Source organism: Diceros bicornis, chromosome 9 (genome assembly GCF_020826845.1).
Source record: "Diceros bicornis minor isolate mBicDic1 chromosome 9, mDicBic1.mat.cur, whole genome shotgun sequence".
NCBI lineage: Eukaryota > Metazoa > Chordata > Mammalia > Perissodactyla > Rhinocerotidae > Diceros > Diceros bicornis.
In genome coordinates this window covers 87,180,596-87,204,414 of record NC_080748.1, presented here as the reverse complement: position 1 = coordinate 87,204,414, position 23,819 = coordinate 87,180,596, and the positions used below count along the sequence as shown (strand labels likewise).

The 23,819-nt window shown below is 54.3% G+C and overlaps 2 protein-coding genes across 3 annotated transcripts in view; one reads left to right on the top strand and one right to left on the bottom strand.

The window, feature by feature from the left end:
* Positions 1-1,123: 1,123 nt before the first annotated feature.
* LOC131409977 (alpha-1-acid glycoprotein 2-like) lies at positions 1,124-4,361 on the top strand. Of its 2 annotated transcripts, none has more exons than XM_058547716.1 (6): positions 1,124-1,245; positions 1,634-1,776; positions 1,952-2,022; positions 2,814-2,921; positions 3,067-3,170; positions 4,239-4,361. In XM_058547716.1, exons 1-6 carry the CDS (start codon positions 1,132-1,134, stop codon positions 4,323-4,325), a joined length of 627 nt encoding a protein of 208 aa, XP_058403699.1. In that variant the 5' UTR covers positions 1,124-1,131; the 3' UTR covers positions 4,326-4,361. The 2 variants fall into 2 exon arrangements, with proteins under 2 accessions (XP_058403699.1, XP_058403700.1); XM_058547717.1 differs by having other exon boundaries at positions 3,688-4,327.
* Positions 4,362-7,453: 3,092 nt separating this feature from the next.
* Positions 7,454-23,819, bottom strand: part of TMCO3 (transmembrane and coiled-coil domains 3) — a 47,631-nt gene continuing 31,265 nt past the window's right edge. The window contains 8 exon segments of the mRNA XM_058548545.1: positions 7,454-8,121; positions 11,592-11,741; positions 12,613-12,692; positions 19,876-19,894; positions 19,896-19,996; positions 19,999-20,026; positions 20,458-20,537; positions 20,540-20,652. Of these exon segments, the coding sequence (XP_058404528.1) occupies positions 8,008-8,121; positions 11,592-11,741; positions 12,613-12,692; positions 19,876-19,894; positions 19,896-19,996; positions 19,999-20,026; positions 20,458-20,537; positions 20,540-20,652 (685 nt within the window). The 3' untranslated portion in view covers positions 7,454-8,007.

The following is a 23,819-nucleotide window of genomic DNA, read 5'->3' as shown; positions in this document are numbered from 1 at the left end:
ACATGCTTTTCTCTCTCTTGAATGGTACCATATTTCTAGAAAGCAATTTGGTCTCTCTCTGACGCGTATCATCAGAGGGACAAAATCACAGTATAAAATGCTATCGGCAATTCTGTCTCAATAGAGCTGGAAAACATAAAACAAAACACTATAGATACAAGAGAGGACATGATTCTGTCAGTTAGAATCTAGGAAGCAAATGAAAGGTTATGTATCCATTCAAATCATAGCTACCAACTTCACCGAAACATGAAAAATTATTGAAAATATACAAAATGAATAAGAATCCAAAATGGTAAGCACACCGTAATAATACTTTTTGAAAGTAGTTATTCATGTGGATGAAGATTTGAGCCCTCAGGTAGAAATGCAAATGGGCAGTGGAATTATTCATCCGCATTGGTTCCTGAGGCCCCGTGTGCTGGGCGCTGCTCCAGGACAGGGACGTGTCAGGGGACAGAGAGGCAGCTCCCTGCTCACATAGCAGGGGGTGGAGACCACACAGGGATAACTTCCTGTTGTGGATGTTGGGAGATGGTTCAAGCAACACATTTCCTAGAAACAGACATTCAGCATGGATGCCCCCTTCTTTGGGAAGCGTCCCTGCCTCCGGGGAGTCAGGCCCCTCTGGACTTTTGCTGTGTCACACTTGTCACCACACTCAGTTGAAATGAATCCCTGTTTGCCCTCCCCCCACCCCAAAACCCCTCCTCCAGCCCATCTCCCCCTACACCCCACTGGAGCCAGGGAGCTCTAAGCTGCCTTCAACATTTGATCTATGGCTGGGTCTCTCACAATTCAGTGGGACAGGAGTTGGATGAAAATGAGAGCTTGCTCAGAGGCCCATCTTTTGAAACCCACATGTTGACAAATATCCGTCCAGCCTACACCCACCTCGACCTTGAACAGCCAGACCTTCAGGCTCTTGTAACCCCCCAGGTCAGGGACCCAGATTAGACCTGGGTCTTAGAGGCTTTGCCCACAGCTGGATTTCAGGGAAGGAGGGAAGGTTTTGTGTAAGGCATTTCCCCATCTCCGGCTTGTGTCACATCCACCCACAGCTCCTTATAAATGTCCCTGCACCCTCCAGCCACCAGCTCTGTTTGGCTCCAGGTGCCCCCCCTTCTCAGCATGGCGCTGCCCTGGGCCCTTGCCGTCCTGAGCCTCCTTCCTCTGCTGGACACCCGGAGCCCAGCGTGTGCCAAGTTCAGGGCAGCACCTATCACTGACGTCACCCTGGTTCGGGTGAGTGCTGGGCCGGTGGGCAGCTGCCTCCCTCTCTGGGCTTCCCTTTCCCCTGTTGGCTTGTGCTCAGCCTCCCTCCTGACTCTGCCCTTTCTCTCCTGGGTCCTGGGGAGAAATTCTGACCAGCCTCCAGAGGCTTTCCTCAGCCTCCACACTCAGAAGCCTCGTTGCCAGGTCCCTCAGCAGGGGACGATTCTGTCCTGGGAAAGAGGGCCGCCCGGGGTGGGGGAGATGCCTGATGCACAGCATGAGCTCCTGCACACCCCCTCCTCACCTGGGCCCCAGTCCCCTGTGTGCAAACTGGAGGAGAGATCTGCAGAGTCGTGTCTCAGTTCACCACCGATGATCCACTCCCAGCCTCCATCACCTGCTCCTGGCTTCTCCCCAGCTCTCTGGCAAGTGGTTTTACATCGCGTCAGCCCTGCGCAACCCTGAGTACAAGGAGTCGGCTAAGATGTACCAGGCGGCCTTCTTTTACTTTGTCCCCAACTACGCGGAGGACACGATACAGCTCAGGCAGTACTTGACCATGTGAGACCCCACACGCTGCCCCAGCCCCAGCTTCTGGCCTAGGCCGTCCCACCCGTGGAGAGGGGAGGGCTGACTCCAGTCACCCTCGACTCCCGCCCCTGGTGACTGTGACGGGTGATGGTCCACTTCCCCTTGACCCACTTACTGCTTTTCTCCCCCTTCTGTCTGGCTTCAGGGGGAACAAGTGCGTCTACGAAGCCGGCATCTTGAATGTCCAGCGGGAGCGTGGGACCATATCCAAATACGGTGAGGGCTAGCCCTCGGGCACAGGGCTGCTGAGTGGAAGCAGTAGGACGTGGGTGGGTCAGCCTATAGGAGGGGGGGCTGGGGCTAAAGCCCCGGGGGCTTTGGGCACAGAGAATACGGGACAGGCCCACTTCTTCTATCTCCACCATCCCATTGCTTGTACACTGCAATAATTAGTAATAACGGCCATCAGTTTTGATTTCTGACTTCGTGCCAGGCACTTTGAAGCACTTTACATGAATTAACCCACTTAATACTCACAAACAACCCTAGGAGGACATTATAAGGATCAGATGAGGAAACAGAAAAACAGAGATGTCAAGTTATTTCCCCGAAGTCACACAGCTTGCAAGGAGAACTAGGATTCAAACCCACCGGTGGCTCATTGCGGCCTCTCTCTCACCCACTCTTCATCCTCTGGGAGCTCAGGGTGGCAGCCTGTGTGTTGTGCAGGCAGTGACTTCACCCACACCCTCGCCATCACTGCAGAGAGGGCACATAGTAGAAGCATACAAATGCCGAAGGACTTGAACCAACAGCACGTAGCAGCCCGAGGCCCCTCTTGGGGCCTCACTTCCCTCTTCTGTAAAATGGGGAGAAAGACTCCTCTGATTCCACATGAGTGACATGCTCCGCGAAGGCCTGGCATGCGGTAGGAGCTGGGACACGGGGCCCAGGTGAGCCCCTGGCCTTCCCCGATCGGCCGTGTGGCACTGGGCAGAGTGTCCTCGCCTGTGAGAGGGGAGCCATGGTGCTGTCCCCGTGGTCTCACCACAGGCTCCCTCCTCTAGAGAATGGCAGAGAACATGTTGCCTACGTGTGGCTCACCAAGGACCCCAGGACCTTCATGTTTGCCTACTTCCCAGAAGATGAGCAGAACGTGGGGCTCTCCTTCTACGGTAGGGACCCCTCCACCTCCCACCCACCCCGGCCTCACCCCAGGACCACCCACACCTGGGGATGGGCCCCCAGAACCCCAGCCTTCCCCGGCCTCCCGCCCAGGAGCCCCAGCATCCTCACCCAGTCCCCTCCCGCCTCCTGCAGCTGACATGCCGGAGGTGACCCCAGAGCAATGGAGTGAGTTCCATGAAGCCATCAAGTGCATGGGCCTGGACAAGTCGGAAATTATATATGCAGATGTCGAAAAGGTGAATAGAAGGAGGGCTGGGCAGTGCCCACCCTGAGGGTGGTCCCACCTTGGGCAGCCCCAGGGGCCCAGAGAGGGAAAGCTGCCAGCCAAGGCTGCACAGCGAGGCCAGATATCCTGCTTTGAAGCCCCTGCCTCACTGCGGGGACAGCTGAGTTTCCCAGAGGCCCATTGGGGTGGACGAGGGCCCAGGAGGAGAAGTCACTGGAAGTGAGGGAGGACGTCAGAGCAGGTGGGGGAGTGGAAAGACCAAGAGGAGGTGACAGCACAGCCGAGGTGTGGCGGTGGGAACCTGGGACAGAGACACACAGGGAATTAGCATTTACAAAAGCCTTCCACACCCCAGGCTTTAATCTGGGCAAGGGGAGCTGGTGTGTGGTTCAGTGTCACCCAGGCTGCAGCATGCCCAGGACCACCGTCCCGATTGTTGCTCTAACCCAGAATTCCCTGTGAGAGCATCTCCTGAATCCCTTCCCTAAACCTGTGTGACACGAAAGCTTCACTTGGTCCTGTCCTAGGCGACAATGTCAGATCCCAGAGTGGACGAGCTGGGTACACGTCTGTGGATGTATGTGAAATACTCCCATGATCATTAACATGAAAACCTCTCCATCGGCTTGTCCCCCGAGGTCACCTCCTGTGGCCACCAGTGGCACAAATCATCCCTCGTCCCCAGGAACACTGGGAAAGAGCTTATGAACACAGGCACTGGGGTTGGTCCCTGGCCTGCAGCCCGCCCCCCATCTCCCAGCTGGGGGACCTCGGGGACCACACGGCCGCCCTGAGCCTCAGTGGCACCATCTGCAGATGGGGGTGAGGGATCCAGGGGGTCAGCGTGAGGGCTTGGCGGGTCATAAGGGCTTGGGAAACGCCATCTGTTCTTAAGGGTTTGAGGCCCCATTTTAGAGGTGAACAAGCTGAGGCTCAGAGAGGGAAAGTGACTGGCCCAAGGTCACCCAGCCAAGAAGTGGCAGAGCCGGGCTGGGACCACAGTCCACAGGTTACTCCATCTCCCCCCCCGGGCCCCCTGCCCTCCCCATCACTGTGCTCTCCTCTCCCCGTCTCCCAGGACCAGTGTGGGCTGCTGGAGAAGCAGCACGAGGAGGAAAGGAAGGAGACAGAGGAGGAGCTCCAGGAGGACAGAGCACTGGGTTAGGACTGGGGGGCTTGGGGCCCGTCCTCACCCTGCCCGCCGTTGTCCCTCAGCTGCAACAATAAAGCTTCTGCATTTGGGACGGGCAGTCGTCATTCACTGATTCATTTATCCACTCACATTGAAGCCAGCCCTGAGCTGAACCCTGGATAAGATCCTTCCCCTGGTTGGAAGAGCCCCCGCTGGAACCCCCAGCACACGTGCCAGGACAGACGACCATGTGCACGGAGGGCTGTGGGAGCCCAGCACAGGGATGGATGCTTCTCCCGCGGGGAAGTCTGGGAAGGCTGCCTGGAAGGGGCATCTGAACCAGTCCAGAAAGATCGGGAACTTGATACCACCTGCTGTTCCCACTGCAGGCCAAGGATCTGAGAGGACATGTTTGAGGAACATCGAGGCAGAGGACCCCAAGTAGCAGTCCAGGTGGAAAAGGGGCAGGGAGGACTCAGGTGTGTGGTGCCAGGAACGAGGGTCCTTACTGCAGACACCACCCTGGCCATCGGGGGAGGCGAAGTGGGAGTGGCCACACTGGAGGCAGGAAGACCCGAGGGGAGGCTGCTATGAGCATCTTGGCAAGAGGCGGGTGCCTGGGCCAGGGCAGGTGCAGACATGGGGAGACGCGGAGGGCTGGGGGCCTAGGCCAGAGGGGCAGCGTGTCTCCGTGATGTGTCCTCAGGAGGCCACCTGACACCCAGAAGGAGGATGTGACACCTAGGGGCGAGGTTGGCCCCTGGAAAACGGCCATCGTGCACGTGTGTTTGGAGCCCTCGAGATGGGGTCACGCCTGAGGCAGGCCACGTCGTGGCATCAAGAGAACTGAGGAGCATCTGAACAGGAGTCCAGCAGGGAAGGCCAGTCTCCTTCCAGATTGGAGGCTTCCTGGCTTATGGTCACATGAGGGAAGGGACACCACTCAGGCGGCAGGGGAGCCGGGGCTGAATTTCTCAGGCAGTCCCACCTGTGAGGGCCTAAGCCATCCAGAGGGACAGGACCCTCACCACGCCTCTGATGCTCAATCCGGGCCCCAAGACCATGAAACAACTCAGTTTAAAAAAACACCTGTCTCTCCACATATAAAACACACGTTACTAGCTGGAGGTGGACAGGTGCAGGACGAGGAGACCCCACAGGCTGCATCTGGACAGGAGGCAGCCTCGGTCCCTGCCCCTCCCCCAGCGGCTGTCCCCTGGGTAGCGACTTCTCCTGATGACCAGGCCAACGCCCCCTCTGGTTTGAAAACACCGATACTGAGCGGGCAGGGCCTGGTCTGGAGGGGACCTCCTCTGAGGGTCCACAGGGCCTTCAGGAGGGGCACAGCCGACTCCTGGCCAGGGGACAGCAGCGGGCAGCCTGCCCACTGCCCGCCCTCTGTCTCTGCCCCCCGAGGGAGGTCAGAAGAGGCAGGAGGCCCGCAGGCAGGGGGCCTGGCGCAGGTCGGCCCACAGGGAGCGGCTCATCCGCCGGGTGGTGGCACACACGCTCTCGGCAGCCTGGACCACTCAGCTCAGGGCCTTGTGCAGCTCCTCCAGGGCCTCCAGGTTCAGTAGGATGGAGGGCCGGTGGCCCCGGGCTGGCCAGGAGGAGGCTGTGGGGGGCCCCTCGGGGACGGGGAGGGCTGAGGTGGGTCCTGGAGACACAGAGAACCTGAGGAGAGAGTGGGGAGCAGTCATCAGCCCCAGAGAGGGCAGGTGGAGCTGAGGACACAGGTGTGGAGTCAGCCCCTTCTCAGCCCCAGCTGGGCCCCTGGCCCTGACTCTCGGGGTATCAGTTTCTTCACCTCGCCGTCTGCTGCTGTGGTCCAGGTTCTGCCGGCGCGGAGGCAGCCAACACGGCTCCTCGGTCTGCCTCACAGCTCCAGGCTCAGAGCTCGGTTCTCCAGTGCGTCTCAGACGTCGTCCAGCAGCAGCGGACTCGAGCCAGACGCCAAGTGTCGAGTGCAAGATGAGGGCGCCACCGCCGGGCTGGTCAGCAAGCATGCTCTTCCTCCGGCAAATGCGTCCACAGCAGGACGCCGCACACTTTCTAGCCACGGGCGCACAGAGGAAACCCTGGGAGGCGCCGGCTGCGGGGACAGACAAGGGGGTCCCTGCCACTGTCTGGGGGCAGGTGGTCTGCAGCCCCTGGTGAGGGGTCAGAAGGAATGGAGTGCTGGGAGCCTTCTGTAAGTTCGCACGAGGACGGAGAGTGAGGACAGGGGTCGAGAGAGGGCTCTGTGCGGTCAGTGTGGGACAGACCAAAGCAAGTTCATAGATGAGGTGGTGGTGGACCTCGGTGAGTGAAAGGGGAAGAGGCCAAGTCCTGGGGCCAGGAGGGTCGGGAGAAGGGGGAGGAGGGAGGAGGGGGGAGGGGAGAGGGAGGAGGGGGAGGAAGGAGGAGAGGGAAGGGGGGAAGGAGTGAGGAGGAGGGGGAGGGAGGGGGAGGGAGAGGGGGAGGGAGGGGGGAGCGAGGGGAGCCACCGCCGCCTCCCAGATGTCTGCCGGTCTAGGAGGCGGTGTCCACACACCCAGCAACTCAGAGGGAACGGAGGGAATGGCACCAATCTGTTACGATTTAGAAATGAATAAAACCAACGCTATTTTCTAAAAACAAGCACAAGTTTACTTCATTTCTCCCTGAGTTATGTCAGACTAGATAGAATTTTATCTTGAAGTGTCTTAATTTATATTGCTGCCATCCATAATCCACTCCTGCACTCCACAATTACACCCAACACGTCTGACCTCTACCCCAAGCCTTTTGGTTGAATTGTCAGGCTCCTAATGCCAATATTTATAGGAAAACTCCGCTTAAAGTTCCCCCAAGAGGAATCTTTATAAGGATCAGATCTTCACTGTGTGGTTTTCTAAACTATTATGGGCCCATAATAACCAAAATACACTCTTAAAATTCAAAGTTAGAATTTAGCCTTTGCAAACAGCACTGCATTAACGCAGTCTCTTGGAGAATAGCTTATTAATACACAAATCATCTTAATTATAAAAAGATGGGCGAGGATAAGTTCAACATAAAAATCTAATTAAAAAGACAGATTTTTAATAAATTTCAATTATACTCTGATCATAAGTGATCTTTATTAGAGAATGCATATTCTTGTGACTCAAACCAAAATTTTAAAAGAATGATATACCTAATAAAAATTGAAATGAAAGTATTTATTTAAAATTGTTATAATAAAAAGCAAACAGACATTGAGAAGATATTTGTCTCATTTTAGAAAACATTGGCTTTAGGGATTAAGAGTAACTTTCCAAACTCATTGCCAGAATTAAATTTTCACATCACAGAAATGTTTAATAACAAATATTGACCAACAGATTACAACACTAAAGTTGTACAACAAATAAAAAAGCTTTCTTTTTTCTTACCAAAAAATCATGAACTGATGAAGTAACAATAGAAAGTTAACATTGATTTCAGAAAAAAAGGCACATCCAGGCAAAATAGTCAAGGCGATCTGCAGACCAAGCGCTACACCTATACCGTGCATGACAAACGAACACGATAAGTTACTCTGGAGATCCTAAAACGTGGCAGTAAGAGTTTGTAAAGCCGGGCAAATATGAAGACACCCCCTTTCATGGAGTGTTCTGTTCCCGATGTAGAAGGCTCACAGGAATGTGCGATTATACAACTGTCCCAAATGCGTGCTTTCCACACACAGCAGTCGCTATTCATCCTGGTGCCCTCAGAGACTGGACCGTCTCTCAGGTCGCAGCACACACTTTGTAATGGCAGCCCTCCACAGCACCGGGGCCAGTAAGAGGCTGAGCGTGGTGACACTCAGGATGAGGAGGTACACCTGCAACAGGTAAAACTGAGCGTCATCTCAGTATTATTAGGTGCACCTGCAGCATGTAAAGCTGGGGGTGCTCACTCTCAGGACTAGGAGGTGCACCTGCAACAGGTAAAACTGAGCGTTATCTCAGTATTAGGTGCACATTCAGCAAGTAAGGCTGGGGGTGCTCACTCTCAGGACGAGGAGGTGCACCTGCGGCAGGTAAGGCTGGGGGTGCTCACTCTCAGGACGAGGAGGTGCACCTGCGGCAGGTAAGGCTGGGGGTGCTCACACTCAGGACGAGGAGGTGCACCTGTGGCAGGTAAGGCTGGGGGTGCTCACTCTCAGGATGAGGAGGTGCACCTGCGGCAGGTAAGGCTGGGGGTGCTCACTCTCAGGACGAGGAGGTGCACCTGCGAACCACAAGTGCACTATTTTCTCTTAGAGACCACCTCCCCATCCAACCAGAAGTGCACGGACACTTGGATGTGAGGTAGACTGAGATTTGACCGTTGATGGAGACTGTCATCAGGTGGACGCACCGTGGGTCCACACGCTGGAGTCTGTGCAGCCTGAGGGTCTCCCCTTGGAGTGCACTAGGCCCTTGGACTGACGCCCAGGGTCCCTTACAGTGAGGGTGCAGCCTCCGGGCATGTCTCAGATGGAGACAGTGCACAAATTCACTCTTTAACCATCGTTTCTGGTGCTCTTTAACATCAAGACTCATCCTGTCTTCCTCACACTTAGGGACACGAGGAGACTACCACTTAATGTTGAATGTTTACCAGCGTTTCACATGTGCCAATAGGAACTTTTATATCCATTTGGCCCAAATTCAGTAGGGAGCAGATGTGCAGAGATGGCTCTAGTGCAACATTGTGACTGAGGGAGGGTCACTGCCAGGTGGGGGCAGTCGGAAGGCCCCCCCACTGTGGTCCCTGCAGGGGCAGCAGGTTGAGAGTGGGAGGCAAACCTCTGCCCTGGTGTCAAGGATCAGGCCCAACAAAGTCAAATGAGCTCCCGCAGACATCCCAAAGGGCAAGGGACAAACTTAGATTGTTGGAGACGGCTGAAGGTCAAAAATAATTCTAAATAGAAATTACTACTCAGGAACTTGTGTGTCTACACATCCACAACTTAAAAGCACTCCGAAGTTAACTGTTTCCAAGTTGAGAAACACAGGAAGAGCTGATTTCCACAGCCTGCGAGGCTACACAGAAAGTGCACAGTTTTCCGGCCCCAACACACGAGACTTCCTAGTGAACCAACAGTTCATAAGCCGGAGTTCAGATTTCTACACTATCACCCACAACTCTATCCACTTGATGACAACAGAAGACCTCTACCCTCCTTCTTCTGAAACAGTAGTGCTCTCCTTTGGTTATAAACGCCTTTCCTATCACAGCATCAACTTGTCCCTGCATCATCCAGTTCCCTGGCCCTGAAAGAAGAGTCAGGTTTCAAATAGCGTGAACTCCATCAGGGAGCCACAGACTGTGGCATAGTCACCCCTGGTGGGGAGCCTTTCTGTCACTTTACAGCCACCCACACCCCACAGCCGAGCATAAAACCTCCTTACAAAATCTAAAGTGACAACCGTGGGTCATCAAAGGATAGCCACCAAATTCTAACTCATAGCCAGTTTACAAAAGGCAAAGAATAAAGCAAAAAAGGGAAATGAACAAAACTAGAGAGGAAAGCTGAGTTAAGTGCAAAACGGCAGGTGGACACAGACGTGAACTCACACAACCGCACACACACAGCTGCACACGCACAACTGCACAGACACAACTGTGCACACACAGCTGCACATGCACAACCGCACACACACAACTGCGCACACAGCTGCACACACACAACCGCACGTGCACGCACAACCACGCACACACAGCTGCACACGCACAACCACGCACACACAGCTGCACACGCACAGCTGCACATGCACAACCACGCACACACAGCTGCACATGCACAACTGCACATACACCACTGTGCACACACAGCCGCATGCACACACAACTGCACACACAGCTGCACACACACAACTGCACACACAGCCGCATGCACACACAACTGCACACAGCTGCACATGCACAATTGCACACAGCTGCACACACAGAACTGCACACACGACTACACATGCACAACTGCACACACAGCTGCACACACACAACTGTACACATGACTACACATGCACAACTGCACACACAGCTGCATACACACAACTGCACACACGACTACACATGCACAACTGCACACACACACAATTCTACACAGGCACATACCCCCACTACAGAGGCACAGAGAAAGCCCAACCCAGAAGGAACAGACCAGAGATCAAGAGGAAGAAGGCGGATGAGGATGGGGGGGAGGGGGGAGGGGAAGGTTGACCTTTCAGGCACCACGCTGAGGGCTAAGGGCTGTGTGCACGCTGTGTTTGGGGCTGTGCACACACAACCAGTGGGCCTGGAGCAGAGAGAACACAATTGGCATTTAATATTGTGGTGGGGGACAGGCATCAGAAAAGCCCCCAACTTTCATATATATTTTCATGCAGCAAAAACTTTCCCATACTTTGTATATAGGAAACTTTGCCATTTGTATTAAGGTTTTAATTCCAACCACTTAAAATGTGGAGACACAGTGTCTTCAGAAGCACCTCTGACAACGCTAACTCACCTTACAAGTAGGCAAATACTGCAATGTGTTTTGTGGGGAAAAACCCAACAGGTACTTTCACAGGATAACATTCTCTCTTGTGCTTTTATTCATTCATTCACTTATTAATTTATTTTGGTGAGGAAGACTGGCCCTGAGCTAACATCTATCGCCAATCTTCCTCTATTTTGTATGCAGGTCGAGTCACACAGGTCTGTGCCTGGGATCCAAACCCACGAAGCCCAGGCCACCAAAGCGGAGCGAGCCGCTGAACTTACACCACTACACCACAGGGCTGGCCCCCTCTCTTGTGCCTTTTAAATGGTTTCTAACTGGAACTAAGAACCAAGTTGCAGTGATGTCCCCCACAGATATGGTCCCGGAAGGACAGGGGGCTCAGGGCCTGGCCCACAGCTAGGGAAGGGCATACCGGGTTTGTACAGAGGCGCACCTCCATGTTTCTGAGCCACTAGCAATGTGAAAGCTGGCAGTCGAGGTTTAAAAATCAGTTTTCTTCTTTTCACAAGAAATATCAGAGCAACTTAATTACAATTGTTGCAGAAGAGAATGGTAACAGTTCGAGCAGTATTAACTAGTGACTTTCACCTAAAAACTCCACGTCCTGTGAGGAGAAAGCGCGGCCCTGTCTCTGTGTCCACGAGACAAACGCCTTGACCCCGGCACCTGCTGTGGGTGGACGGGGCCTGGACCAGCTGCTCACTCCCCTGGCCACGGCCTGCGGGCGGGATGCTGGCACAGCGGCGTGAGGCATGACCCACGGGACAGTAGCAGAGCGCCCGCCAGACCGCGACACGCACAGAAAGTGGGGGACTCACCTCCCGAGAAATGATGCCCGCTCTGCGCGCTCTGCTCCCCAGGACGAAGGAGAACTCGCTGACCTGGGCCAGCCCCGCAGCCACGATCCACTTGATGTACTGGCTGGTCTTCGGCAGGAGCAGAGACAAGACCAGGGCTGCCAGAACAAACTGGGAGAGTGGGGTGACTCTTCACCGGGGCCCGACAGCCCATCCCCCAGAAAACAGCAGGAGAACTGTGGGGACAGCCCTCGAGTGACACCCGGGGACGTGCACAGAGGGCCCAACGTAGGAGGCACCAAAGGAACACAAAGCGTCTGAAATGAAACCTCAGACACCGCGGCAGAAGCCAGGGCTCAGGGTCACTAGCAGAAAACAAGGCTTTTCCCCTAAAACTAAATTCACAGCATTAAATATTAGGTAGCATTCAAGAGAGAAATTTTATTTTTAATAAGAGAGAAATGTCTCTCTCTCATGTAAACAAAATCCGGAGGTGAGCAGCCTGGGGCTGGGGGCCGGCTCGATGCCCGTCCAGGATTCTGCATCCTTCAGGAAGAAATATCATAAGTCAGTTCTTATGGTCCACAAAGCCAGACAGCTACTGAACAGGTAATCGCCCCTGGAATTACATGTTAACACAGGCCACCCAGTGATTTGTGGCCACAGAGAAGAGACAGCGGCACGACCCTCCGCAGCCTCACAAGGGCAGGCGTCTGCGCTGCCTTAGACTCAGGAGGAATGCTGGGCAGGGACCTCACTGCAGGAGCCAGAGAGCTGCTTCTCCCGGCCCAGCTTTTTACCTCTCCACCTTAAACGCACTCAACTCTGAGACAAAGAAAGGAAAACAAACCCAAACCGCCCGGCGCTAACCCAAACCTGTCCGTGGCTGTGCCAAGTGCTCACAGACTGCGCCCATCAACGGCAGTCTGGGGGTTCGCAGACTCAGCATGGCTACGGGGAGGGGTGACACCCAGAGGAGGTTACGTGAGCCGTGTGACTCGTGAAACCAAACCAGCATGAAGCTGACCAGTGTGCGGGGTACCTTCATGATCACCACCGACAGGGTGAGCACCATCAGCACGGTGAGCTCATACGCCACGAAGGTGGGGAACACGTGCAGGCCTGTGGGGAGAGGACACACGTCAGTGTGGGGCCGCGCAGCCAGCCCCCCAAGCCGTCGACCTCTCGAAGCTCCTCCTACTGCTGCAGGGAAGGAGGATCCTGCCGGGCGTCACCTAAGCGCTAGCCCAGGCGCTTGCTGCCCGCGGCTCCTGAGCCGCTGGCTCTGGGGACAGCTGCCGGAGCGCGACACGCGACACGGTGACGCATGACCGCAAACAGCGACTAACTCTGATCTTCCGGAAAATACTCTGACCAAGAAGCACATGGCTCCTGGAGCCTGGAAACAAAGAAGAGCAGCCACAGGAGAGGAGGCTGACCGTCCACACCTCAGGCCGGGAGCTCGCCCGCGGTCGCGTTCACAGGCCGGGAGCTGCCAGCGTTCCTTCTCCTCTTCTGTTTGCCTCACGTTTTGACAAACAGCAGAGCGTTTTCTCCTGTTGCTCCCAGTGCCCTCCTGGGGCCTCCGCTCCCAGTGGGACCTCGGGGCCAGAGGGTGGGTGGGGGCGGCGAGGGGTGCTGACTCGCCTCCCTCTCTCGTCCAGCCAGGCCGGCCATCCAGCCCTTGGGGGATGCACTGCCACCTGGAACCTGCTATCATATGGCACTTGGACTGTAACGTGTCAGGGCAGATGTGTCCCCTCAGCCACTGTTTTACTACGAAACACAAACGTAAGAAGCCGCCTTTCCTCCCAAGACAGTTTCCTCTTCCCACAAATTCAAAGGTGGCTCCTTCACACGACTGGGTGCTGAGCTGGGATCCTGTAGCGAGCGCCTGCCCACAACCTCCGGGTCTCTCTCCTGTTTCTCGCCGCACCCCTCAGCCCCGTCTCGGCTCCTTCCTGTACGTCTGTCTTCCCGGGGTCCACCTCGGCTGCCTACCCAAGCCCGGACCTTCTCTGAACCCCACAACCTGTCTGGCGCACATCTCTGGGTGAACCACTGGCCTCCCGCCAACCCAGCCCCCGGCACAACCCTGCTCCAAGGCACCTCTTCTCTTGGGTCCCTGGTCCTGTGACAGCAGCCCAGTTTTCACCTGCCAGAACTGACACCTAAAGCCTTCCTCCCTCCCCACATCCAGCCATTTGCCAAGTCCTCAATCCCCTCCAGTCCTCCTGCAACTACAGGTCCAGACCCCCTTTGACTATATCCGTGTTTCTCAAACTTTTCACACTGCCACCCATAGAATCAAGTTACCGACGTTATGACCAATGCCCACACATCCCCAACTAAAACAAGTTCACAAAGCACGCTTGGCACAGAGGGATATGTCCTCACCCACCCATCTCGCCCAGAGATCCTGAGTGGAGTTCATGTGCACAGGTAGGCCGCGGCCGGTGTCTGGGGGAGCAGTGGCCTCTGGCACTCCAGAGCTCCCTGCCCACCTGGTTTCCTGCCAGGCACACTGCCAGCAGAACTCTCTTTCCCGCAGAGACCTGGTTGTGTCACCGCCCTGCTTCAAAGCCCACAGCGGTCTCCCCTGTCCTGGGGACAAGCACCTGGCCTTCCTGCCTCGAGCTGGCGAATCGTTCCTCCTCAGGGCCTCGGCTGCCATTGGCCCAGAGAGGAGCTGGGTCTCCGCACACGCCCTCCTGTCCTGAGCTGGACAGCTCTGTGGAGGGGCTGTGATCACTCGATCCCTCGCTGTCACAGCAGGCGCCTGGCCCAAACACGAGGGGGCCGTCAGCACACAGGCCAGACGACAGAGGCTGTCTGCTCTGAGGGTGGAGACGCCACTTGTCGTGCGACCTCCGCGCAGTGAGCAGAGCACCGCGCACAGGGCCATGAGGGCACCGCGCTGACGGCAGCCAGTGCTCGCGACGTCAGCAGAGCGGAGATGGATCCGTGGATCCACGTCTCGGGGTCTCCACCCTCACGGCTCTGACAGGAGGAGCTGTTACATTTGTGTTACAGGTTTCTACCCGTGTCGGCTCACGCTCACAACAAACACCGAGCGTTGTCTGGACAGCACCCTGGAACGGTGCAGGCTCTGGGGCTAAGACCCCGGTCACCTGACACAGCGTGGACACTGGCGCACCTCCTCGCCTCCCTCTGCCTCAGTTTTCTCATCGTGGATGTGGATCTGTGGACGAGTGAACAAGACCTGACATGGGGCAGGCACCTGGCACACGTCTGTGTGAACAAACGGAGCTCTCACGGTCACTGTACACACACACCAGGCCCAGGGCACAAGTGAGCAAGGACCCAGGGCTGCAGGGGACACGTGGTGCTCCCTCCAGGGCACCTCCAGGGAGGGGAGCCGGCAACATCTGCTCTGAAGTCCTCGCCGCGTCCTGGGGAGGCGCTGTGAGGAGGGGCGTGAAAGCCTGTGAAAACTTCATAAAAGGAAAGACCCCACTATTGGCATTGCTCACAAAAGGGGAAGGGACTGGGAGCTGGTCTAAAGCAAGGCGCTGGCAGCCACGTGGGCTCTGTCGCCCCCACTCACCTGTGCTGGAGCCACCCAGGACCGAGCGGTCCCCAAAGTCATGTGCTGAGGCCGGAACCCCCGTGTGACTGTATTTGGAGATGGGGCTTTCGGGGTAATTACGGTGAAACAAGGTCACAGGGGGGAGCTCTGATCCGATGGGACAGGCATCCATGTAAGAGGAGGAAGACACCAGAGCTTGCTCCCCTCTTGCCCCCCTCTCCCCTCCCCCTCTCTCTCCCCCCCCGTCCCCCCTTTCTCTCTCCACTCTCCCCCTTCTCTCTCCCCCCTCCCCCTCTCTCCCCTCTCTCCCCCCTCCCCCTTTCCCCCCTCCCCCCTTCCTCTCTCTCTCCCTCTCCCCTCTCCCCTCCTTCTCTCTCCCCGCCTCTCTCCCCCTCCCCCTCCCTCCCCCGTCTCACCCCCTTTCTCTCTCCCCCCCTTCTCTCTCCACCTCCCTCGCCCCCACCTGCCCCATTCCTCCCCCTCACTCCCCCTCGCTCACCCTCTCGCCCCCCTCCCCCCTTTCCCTCCTCTCACCCTCCCTCGCCCCTTTCCCCCCCTTTCTCTCTCCCTCCCCCTTCCTGCCTTCGCTCCCCCTCTCTCTCCCTCTTCTGGTCTGCACGCACTCCGAACTTGAGAAAGCCAGCCGAGAAAGCCCGTGTGAGGAGGCATTGAGAAGGATCTGGGCCCTGGTCTGCCGTGCCCTGGTCTAGCGGGAAGAACACAGGGTAGAAATCCGCACTGCCGCGCGCTGTCCAAGTGAACCCAGGACCCTCACCGACCTCTGAGGGTCAGGGTGCACATCTCGGAGATGAGGCAGGTCGCAATGTGCACCTTGCACGGTGGCGTGAGGAGTCATCTCCCAGCCCCGTCTCCTGCCCCCACACTCTGCTAGGCGCCCACAACTTTATGCCAGCGGCTCTGCCTTCTGCACAGAAACCCTCCCTCCTTCACTCGGGGCCTATGAACTGCCCTTTGTCATTCACGCCATTCAAAGGCCATCTCTGCTCAGGAGCACAGCCCGAACCCCTTGCTGCACCCACCTGCTGGTGCTGGTGACCCCAGGACTCAGTCTTCCCACCCGGAGCAATGTGGCTAAGGGGCCCTGGACGCAGCTGCTGCTTCAGCCATCTTGTGTTCCCGCAGGGCCCGGCTCAGGCAGGAGGGCAACAACACGGGGCACCCCACCCATCCACGTACGCCTCACTGAGGCCTAAGTATGCAGAAAAGGAAAGGTGTCTTCTTAAACAGGTGCCAGTTACTTGTTGCTTAGCACCCGAAATGAGAGGTTGTGTCCCTGACAGTCAGAGAATGAAACCCAACCACACAGACGACTCTCGCCAGCAGGAGCTGACTGCAGCCTCTCGGGACACGGCGTGCACACACCCACGCAGAAGCACAGCCGGTGCTATTCTAGCCAAGCTCCACACCACGATGTGTCGGTCAGCAACGGGCCGCACAGACGATGGTGGTCCCACAGAGTCAGGACCACGGAGCCTGGGGGTGTCGTAGACTGAACCATATGGGTATGCCAGTGCACTCTGTGATGTTCGCACAATGACATCGCCCAACGACGCACTTCCAGGATGTGTCCCCGTCGCTGAGCAACGTGTGACTATTAGAAAGCATGGTTCTCAACGGGTCAAGCATCCTAATTTGAGTAATAGTAAAGCAAATATGCCAGTTTTAAAATTCCATATTTATGGAATTTTAGTTTTTTAACAAGTGCACCTTCCTTGAAGCCCTGGCAGGCAGGACACAGAGTGACAGACACTAGTCGGGGTGACCTAGGGCCTCAGGAGTGGAACAAAGGACTGGAATGCAGCGAGAACAAGATTATGATCTAATCAATTTATCAGACCCTGTCTGGAGAAGAAGTGACAGGAAAGAAGTGAGTCACTGACCAGGGATGGAAGGTCAAGAAATCAGGATTGTCAGAGCTTATATAGCATCTTGAGGGGGGTTACCAGCAGTGGAGGCTGGGGTGAAGGAGAAGAGGGGGGCAGAAAAGAGGGGGTCAAGGAGCGAGGATGAGGGGAAAAGGGGAGAGAGAGACAGAGACAGAGAGCGAGAGAGATGGTGACAGAGAGGGAGAGAGAGACAGGGAGAGAGGGAGAGACAGAGAGAGAGATGGTAACAGAGAGGGAGAGGGAGACAGAGACAGAGAGCGAGAGGGAGAGAGAGACAGGGAGAGAGGGAGAGACAGAGAGAGAGATGGTGACAGAGAGGGAGGGGGAAGCAGGGAGAGAGGGAGAGACAGGAGAGAGATGGTGACAGAGAGGGAGGGGGAGGCAGGGAGAGAGGGAGAGACAGAGAGAGATGGTGACAGAGAGGGAGGGGAAGGCAGGGAGAGAGGGAGAGACAGAGAGAGAGATGGTGACAGAGAGGGAGGGAAGCAGGGAGAGAGGGAGAGACAGAGAGAGAGATGGTGACAGAGAGGGAGGGGGAGACAGGGAGAGAGGGAGAGACAGAGAGAGATGGTGACAGAGAGGGAGAAGGAGACAGGGAGAGAGATGGTGACAGAGAGGGAGGGGGAAGCAGGGAGAGAGGGAGAGACAGAGAGAGATGGTGACAGAGAGGGAGGGGGAGGCAGGGAGAGAGGGAGAGACAGAGAGAGATGGTGACAGAGAGGGAGGGGGAGACAGGGAGAGAGGGAGAGACAGAGAGAGAGATGGTGACAGAGAGGGAGGGAAGGCAGGGAGAGAGGGAGAGACAGAGAGAGAGATGGTGACAGAGAGGGAGGGGAGGCAGGGAGAGAGGGAGAGACAGAGAGAGAGATGGTGACAGAGAGGGAGGGGGAGACAGGGAGAGAGGGAGAGACAGAGAGAGAGGAGGGAGAGGAGACAGGGAGAGAGGGAGAGACAGAGAGAGATGGTGACAGAGAGGGAGAGGGAGACAGGGAGAGAGGGAGAGACAGAGAGAGAGATGGTGACAGAGAGGGAGGGGGAGACAGGGAGAGAGGGAGAGACAGAGAGAGAGGAGGTAGAGGGAGACAGGAGAGAGGGAGAGACAGAGAGAGATGGTGACAGAGAGGGAGAGGGAGACAGGGAGAGAGGGAGAGACAGAGAGACAGATGGTGACAGAGAGGGAGGGGAGACAGGGAGAGAGGGAGAGACAGAGAGAGAGGAGGGAGAGAGGATGACGAGGGGAGAAGGGGGCAGGAGGAAGACTTGGGTCCCGAGAGGGGCTCTGGGAGGGACAAAGGACGCAGACGCTAAAGCAGCTGTGACCACCGTCTCCATCCACCTCAGGTTGAGTGCGACCCCCTACTCTGTGCTACTCTGTCAGGGCCCTTCCACTTCCACGGAATGTTCTCAAAGTCTCACTGGGACACACGAGCACAGACCACCTGAGCTTTTGGGGCAGTGAGAAGTGGGCTGCGACATGCAGGCCGTGTGTCTGTTGCCGCCCGCTCCTCTCCAGGACTGGCCACTCGAGACCCTGACGAAGGGGAATTCCCAGAGCAGCACGTCTTGACACGGTCAGTTAATTTTTTTGTATCAAAATTAATATTTCTTCCCGTATTTTCCATTTGGACACACTGACTTTAAGATGTGTCTTGACACGAGTGCAGCCATGTGTGGCCGTTCCATTGACCTACAGCCACCAGCACACAAAGAAATATAAAGCTGCTTTCTGTGTGGTGGGAACTGGCCTTTCTCCCACGGAGAGAGTTGCAATTTGTAACATTTTAAGGTCCTTTGGGCATGGTAGCCTGGGGCAGACTGGCCATCTGTGCCGGGCTGGGACGACAACCAGGGAAAACAATGCACATACACAACTGCCGGGCTGGGATGATAGCCAAGAGGCTCAGTGCACGGATGCCACTGATGACCATTTGTACATGGAACACTGAATGCTTGCTCTGTAAACTCTGTAACTGCTTATATAAACTGCTGGAAACAGAGGCCTGGTGCGAGTTCCACCTGTGGAGGGGATACCCGGCCAGGAACTCTGATGATGGGATTCCCACCCGGCCATGTCAATTGAAGGGACTCTCCCCGGCAGTGGGGCGTGGATGTTGTGAGTAACTGATCTGATGTGTTCTCTTTTCGGTCTACCTAGTGTTTCTCTTTCTGGTTGATTCGTGTCATTTCCCTTCAGCCGATGTGGATGTTTTCCCTCCCAGTCGAGCTGATGTTTTCCCTCTCATTATTTGACCTATTTGGATCCGTTTGCAGACTGTCGCCTTTACTCTCCTCTATATAATAAAATATACCTTCAGTCCATTTGTTTGGAGTGGGAAGTTTCTTTTACGTCTCCAATCGAATCCCCGAACCTCTCATAACAAGGTGCTAACCTTCGGAGCACCCACGACTTTCCCTGCGGAGCCCCGAGGGAGCATTGTACTCCCGAGGGCAGGTGCCCGCCTACGTGCACCTGAGCGCTGACGGAGCAGCATGGTCCAGAGTCTGGGGTCACGACAGAACTCCCTCTGTGAAAACCGATGAGCTGAACCCAAAACTTATGTGGACACTGGAAAGACCACGAACACGCGAGACGACCCGACGGAGGAGGACGTCGGCACCACGCTGCCGGACGCCAGCGCAGGAGGGCGGCCCGGCATGTGTGCGTGCCCCCTAGCTCAGATTTTCCCCGGCTTAATAAGATTTCTCCTCAGACGCTAATGTTTATGGAACTGTTGTCACCGTATAGACTAGAAATACAGACACATACGTAAACAGATTACGGAAGCAATCTGCAAGCGTTTGGCACGCACAACTGCACACAGCACGTGAAGAAGAGAGGTTAAGTTACCTATGGACGTGAAGAAAATGAATAGCCAGGAAGTCTCGGATGGGCTCCACATAAGCCACAATCTCCTCGGTGACCGTGTGGCCCTGGGAAGAGATGAGCGCTCCAGCCAGGAAGCAGCCAGCTCCATGGAGACATCCAATAGCTCTGTGACCTGGGAAGAAGGAAGGACACATGTCACACACACGCAGAGCCCACCAGTCACCACTGCCTCCCGTCACCCAAAGACAGCCTCCTGGACCCGGCAGAACAAATACACGTATACACCCCTCCACGGACACACATACACACACTGGTGTCCGTGTGGCTTTTCATTCCCACAGTCGATCGGTTTTATACGCAGCCCTCACAAACGGCATTTTCCCAAAGGGCTTAAGGGTATGTATGAAAACAGTTCAGCAGCTTTACTCACTATATTAATACTGACGGGGAGCATAACAACTGTGCATGAAACAAAAACTACTAATACGCGTTCCAAATATTTTAACAATTATTAAAACGCAAAGACAAAGAACTGATCACGAACTTTCAGTGAACGGATTACAAACCAGATTATGCAAACAGCACTGGTATTTTGGGAATTACCGTTAACATGAAGAAAATGAAAGCAGAGATTCCTAGGACAAGGACTTCCTTGCTCCCTTTGCTTTCCACATGAAGCTTCGATAACACGGCCCCACGAGATACGTCTTTATGACGAGACATAAGAGAAAAACAGCAGCTAGCGAAAACAGAATCTGACCCATCAGAACCAGTATGTGCAGTATTTCCATGACAATGCTAGGAAAGGAAAAGAGAGACGTGTTAGTTCACCTCCGAAACATATTTCTCTAAAACCCAACAAAATGATCTTTCACTCTTTTTTTTTTGCTGGGAAAGATTCGCCCTGAGCTAACATCTGTTGCCAATCTTCCTCTCTCTTTTTTTTTTCCTCCCCAAAGCCCCAGTACACAGTTATATACTCTATTGTATGTACACAGTTATATACTCTACTTGTATGTTCTTCTAGTTCTTCTATGCGAGCCTCACCACACCATGGTAAGTGACAGACGGGTGGTGTGGTTCTGCGCCCGGGAACTGAATCCAGGCCGCCAAAGCAGAGCGCACTGAACTTTAACCACTAGACCATCAGGGCTGGCTCCTTTCACTCTTTTTTAACATGTTACAAAATAAGTTACCCAAATCACACAGATGTTTATTTCTAAATATTAAAATAAAACCCTATCAATCATATTAATCTCAGAAATTAAGTTATCTGAATCAAATACAGAAGCTGATTGTTTTGCAATCCAACCTTTGGAGCAAATACATTTTCTAGGAGGTAATGACTCTTGACTGACAGCTTATATATCTCAGTCAATGACAGATAATAAAGTTCTTCATCAGGAATTAACTCCCATCTGAAATTCTTCGTAAGACGATAGTCACTCTGCGATATTACACAGCAGGCTTACCACTGGAAGCATGACTAAAGAATTCCAGCAACCTTCAGCAAAATATTCCCTTATCCCAAGCCAGAACTCTGAATTTTATGTCTATTATTTAGTAATGGAGAAAAGGACTTTGTACTAAGCTCTTGTTAGAACATGCTACTGAGATCGCAGAATATTCTCAAGATCTCAGACTAAAGACTTCCACAAGAAAGGCACTATTGCACATCTGTAGTATTGGCAATAATATACATACTTTTTAACTTAGCTCTCCACCATATTTAGGACACCATTCAGTCCAAAATTCTGATTTAAAAGTTCTTGATGGAAGAATTCATATCTGATTCCTAAGAGATCACCACTGCAGTCAGGCTTCAAACAGCGGCCCAGGCACAAACCTCAAGCTGCGCCTGGTCACTCAGGGGAACGAGACAGGGCTGGGCTTGAAGCAAAGTCGCTGTGGAAGACACCACGTCGGCTATGGAGGGGAGAGCCAGCGTGAGGATCAGGGTCTGCAGGCCGGGGAGGAACGGAAACGTGCTTGCCGCCACAGAATCAAGAAGGCTGGGTCTCCCTCAAATTCCTGATGGTCTCCACAGTCCAGCAGCTGGCTCTCAACTAATCGCTCAGCCCACACACCGACGAATCACAAGTGCTCTGCCACCAAAGTTCCCTGAACCCAGCCCTTGTGTCCAGTGCCAGGGCACCCCTTCCCTAGGTGCCATCATCTCCTGCACAACTCCACAACCTCCTACCCGACCTCCTTCACGCTGGATGTCTACAGCCCCCGTGACCTTCAGAGGAGCTGCACCTTCCCTCTCCCTCACCCACAAAGCAGCCCACGCCAGCCTCTGCCTCCAACAGGCCAGGCTCCCTGCAGCTGCAGGCCCTGTGTGCTGGGCCCCCTTGGCCGGATGCTCCATCCCCACCCCAGGTTCCCCCCGACTGGCTCAGCTGTGTCCTTCACATTTCAGCCTCAAAGTCAACTACTCAGAGGCCTGGCCAATCTGAAGTGGTCATCCGTCCTTTGCCGACTGGTCACCCCCGCTGTAGCTGTAGCTCTCTGCACAGCACTTACCTATACTAGACATTTCCTTGTTGTCCATCTACTTACTCAACATTCCTTCATTATCTTTCCCCAACACTGCGGGAGTCCCTGAGAGCAGGCCATCCTCCCCTGTGCACAGCACGCTATAGGTGACCTAGGGCAGTCCTGATTTGTTTAGTGATAAAGAGATCGCAGCCACTTAAGACTTGCACTTCTGGGCCGGCCCCGTGGCTTAGCGGTTAAGTGTGTGCGCTCCGCTGCTGGCTGCCCGGGTTCGGATCCCGGGTGCGCATGGACGCACCGCTTCTCCGGCCACGCTGAGGCCACGTCCCACATACAGCAACTAGAAGGATGTGCAACTATGACATACAACTATCTACTGGGGCTTTGGGGGAAACATAAATAAATAAAATTATTAAAAAAAAAAAATAGACTTGCACTTCTCATGATGATCCTGACAGCAGCCCCACGAGACACATGCTGCCAGCATCCCCATCTTACAGACCAGAAGCGACCGCTCCAGGTCCCGTGCCAGGCGTCTGGCTCCAGGGCCTGTGATCCTGGTCACTACCCACGCTCTCCACAATCACCACGCCCAGGCTTGCATTCAGTTCTGCCTCCCAACTGTCTACTAAACGCAGCGTGATGAGGATAACACAGTCCAAGAGCTCAGAAAGGGACAAAAAGCCAAAGTCACGTACAACTCCATTCTCTTTAAAGACAACACTGAAGTTTCTACTGGCTTGAGTTCACTTGTATGCCCACACACACATCCTGTTCTTCATTTACATGATTGTAATATACATTACAATATATACACCTTCTTATAATATATTTCTAGTCTCTCTATTCATTTTCTTCTTTATGTAGTTGAAATAATATTGTATATAATTTTTAACAGCTTTATTGAGATATAATTTTCATTCCATACAATTCCCTCATTTAAAGTACACATTTCGATGGTTTCCAGTATATCACAAAGTTGTGCAACCATGACCACAATCAACTGTAGAATATATTTAGCACCCCAAAAAGAAACTCCTACCCATGAGCACTCACTCTCCATTCCTCTTTCCCCCAGCCCCGGGCAACCACAACCTGCTTTCCATCTCTTCGAATTTGCCTATTCTGGACATTTCACATAAATGGAATCATACAATATGTGGCCTTCTCTGTCTGACTTATTTCATTTAGCACAATGTCTTCAAAGTTCATCCATGTTGTAGCCTGCGCCAGGACTTCGTCCATTTTTCTGGCGGAATAATATTCCACCATGTGGTCACAGCACATCTGATTTATCCATTCATTAGCTAATGGACATTTGAGTTGTTTCCATTTTTTTAGCTATGACCAATGCTGCCATGAACACTCATGCATAAGCTTTTTTTTTATTGTGGCAAAATATTCATAACATAAAATTTACCACTTTAACCACTTCAAAGTGTACAGGCACACCTCATCTTACTGCA